At 49.5% G+C, this 2338-nt stretch overlaps 1 protein-coding gene across 1 annotated transcript in view; it reads left to right on the top strand.

Moving 5' to 3' along the window:
* The first annotated feature begins 1892 nt into the window (after positions 1-1892).
* Positions 1893-2338, top strand: part of CSF1 (colony stimulating factor 1 (macrophage)) — a 20619-nt gene continuing 20173 nt past the window's right edge. The window contains exon 1 of the mRNA XM_011969969.1: positions 1893-2077. Within this exon, the coding sequence (XP_011825359.1) occupies positions 2018-2077 (60 nt within the window). The 5' untranslated portion in view covers positions 1893-2017. The remainder of the gene's footprint in view (positions 2078-2338) is intronic.

Below are 2338 nucleotides of genomic sequence, written 5' to 3'. Positions count from 1 at the left end.
ATCAAGCAGATCCACAATCCCTTCTTTTAAGGTAACAGAGAAGAGACAGCTGCAAGTCCCACTGTGGAGTCATGGTTATCAAGGACCTTGCTCATCCCTCTGCAACTCCGTGAAGGCAGAGCCTCCCAGAGCCCCACAGCCCACATGTCCAAAGAGCTTTCATCACTGAACCCCTACTGTGTGTTGTGCATTGCCCTAGGGACTCCCATATGACCCATTTGACCTCATGACCACTCCTTGGGGAAAGTCTTAAAATTGCCACTGTACAAATGAGGAAAGAGAGGCTCAAAAAGCTAAGGAGTTTGTCCAAAGTTACACAGCAAATGAATGGCAGAGCTGGGACTAAAATCTGACCTTGGGACTCCCAAGTCCACTGCACCATTGCGGTGTCATTGCTTTAGAACCCATGTGAGTGAACAGATAATAGTAACAATAGCACTTACTGTCTTCAGGCCCTGTGCTAAATACTTCACAGGCCTTATCTCATTCCATACTCATAACACCTTAGTTCAGAGAGAGAAATTAACATCTCTGTTTTATAGACAAGGGAACTGAGAGAAGTTTGTCCAATGTCACACAGCAAATAACTTGGCAGAGCTACCAAGGTCAAATCACTTGTAAGTAGTGGAGTCAGGTTCAAACTAGGGTATGTAAAGAACTTCAGTTTGGGCAATGAGGACCTCAAGCCTTGCACCAACGTGGAGAATGATTACGCTCCTCCAGAAGCTGAGCAAAGTCCAAATGCCAGCCTCAGTGAACCTGGGCCAGGGCTGGGTTGGTGAAGGAGGGAGCAAGTAAAACTGGACCCCATTCTCAACAAGTCTGTTGGTTTATCTTTCTCAGGTTCCTTCCTCTAATTTTTTATCAGTCTTAAGAACTGTAGTGTCAACATGTTATCTTAAATCATTATTGTACAGTGACCATGTCATTGGTGTATCCCCAGGGCCCAGCACAGTGCCTAGCATCTGGTAGCACATATTTGTCAAAAGAACAAAGTATTCTCTAATGGCCTAATTCAACTCAACCATCATTAACTGGGTACCCATTATGTGCTAGGTACCATTGATCCAGAGGTGACTGAGCATGGGTGCCACCTGGAGGAAGTCTCGGTCTAGGGTGGGGACAGAATGTAACCATCGGTACCACCTTACACACTTCAAAAAGTACTGTGGAGAATGAATGGATGGCAAACGACTTATCAGAGCCAGCACTGAGGAATGAGCCAAGTCCAGTGGGAACACAAGAAAAGGACCCTTTGCTCTGCTGGGAGAGTCACAGAAGGCTTTGCTAGTGGAGGATGAGATGCGATTTCAGCCTGAAATGAGGAGTTTGTCTTCAGCCATGTGGAGAAAGGAGCATTCCAAGCAGAGGGACCAGTCTGAGCAAAGGCATTCAGGTGTAAAATTATTGCCTAGGACTGGAGTGAGGGATATGTAGTGCAACTGACAAGAGACTCCTCTTCAAGAGCAGGCCACATATCCTTTATTTCCCAGGGGGTGGAAATGGGCAGCCTCACAGAGGAATTGAATCATAATGAATTGAAGAAAGAAAAAGCCCCTGAAGTTGGCATTATAATTAATAGGTTTAGGCTCAGGCTCATCCTACTAATCCTCACTTAGATTCATTCTCATATAGAAACAAAACGTGATTAATCACCTCAGTAAGTGCAATTTCCGAAAACATTCAGGGAAATCTAGGGTCCAGGTGCAGGACCTTTCCAATCTGAGCTGGATTTTGCCTCCAGGAGAGAGCATGGGTACCAGCCAACATTTTCATCATCTAAGGGTCAGGTGCCCTGAAGTGTCTGCTGGCACCCAGGGAACAGCCCCCCAGCTTGCTGTCGTAGGACACAGCTGCTCCCTTCCTGGTCAGGTAGCTGGCATCCCTCCCATAATGGGACTTGAGGCTGGGCGGGCTGCTTGGGGACTGCAGAGGAAGAAGGGGGCTGCCGGCAAACCTGCTGACTCAGGCTCCACGAGGGAGCAAGTAACACTGGACTCCTTTCGGCACTCCGAGAATGGGGTGGGGGCGTCTTCAAAGGATTTTCCTCCCTTCCCAGTGCTTGTCCCTGCTCTCGGTCCGTTTTCTGCTAAGATTTGGGGATTTTCAGGCCTGGAGGGAAAGTCCCTTGGGAAGATCATAGAAAGAGCGCTAGCACCGGATCAGTCTGGAGAGTGCGGAAGGAAAGGGTCGGTCCGCAGAGGGCGCGGGGAAGGCGGGGTGGGGACGCGGTGGAGCCCGCGCTCCTTTGCTGAAGACTTGGAAGTGCAGCGCAGAAGACAGAGGGTGACTGGGAAGACGCGCGAGCGGGGCCGGCCGGCCGGCGGGTGGGGGAGGG

This window comes from Mandrillus leucophaeus, unplaced genomic scaffold (assembly GCF_000951045.1).
Source record: "Mandrillus leucophaeus isolate KB7577 unplaced genomic scaffold, Mleu.le_1.0 Scaffold921, whole genome shotgun sequence".
Classification (NCBI taxonomy): Eukaryota; Metazoa; Chordata; class Mammalia; order Primates; family Cercopithecidae; genus Mandrillus; species Mandrillus leucophaeus.
This window is presented reverse-complemented; position numbering and strand designations above follow the sequence as displayed.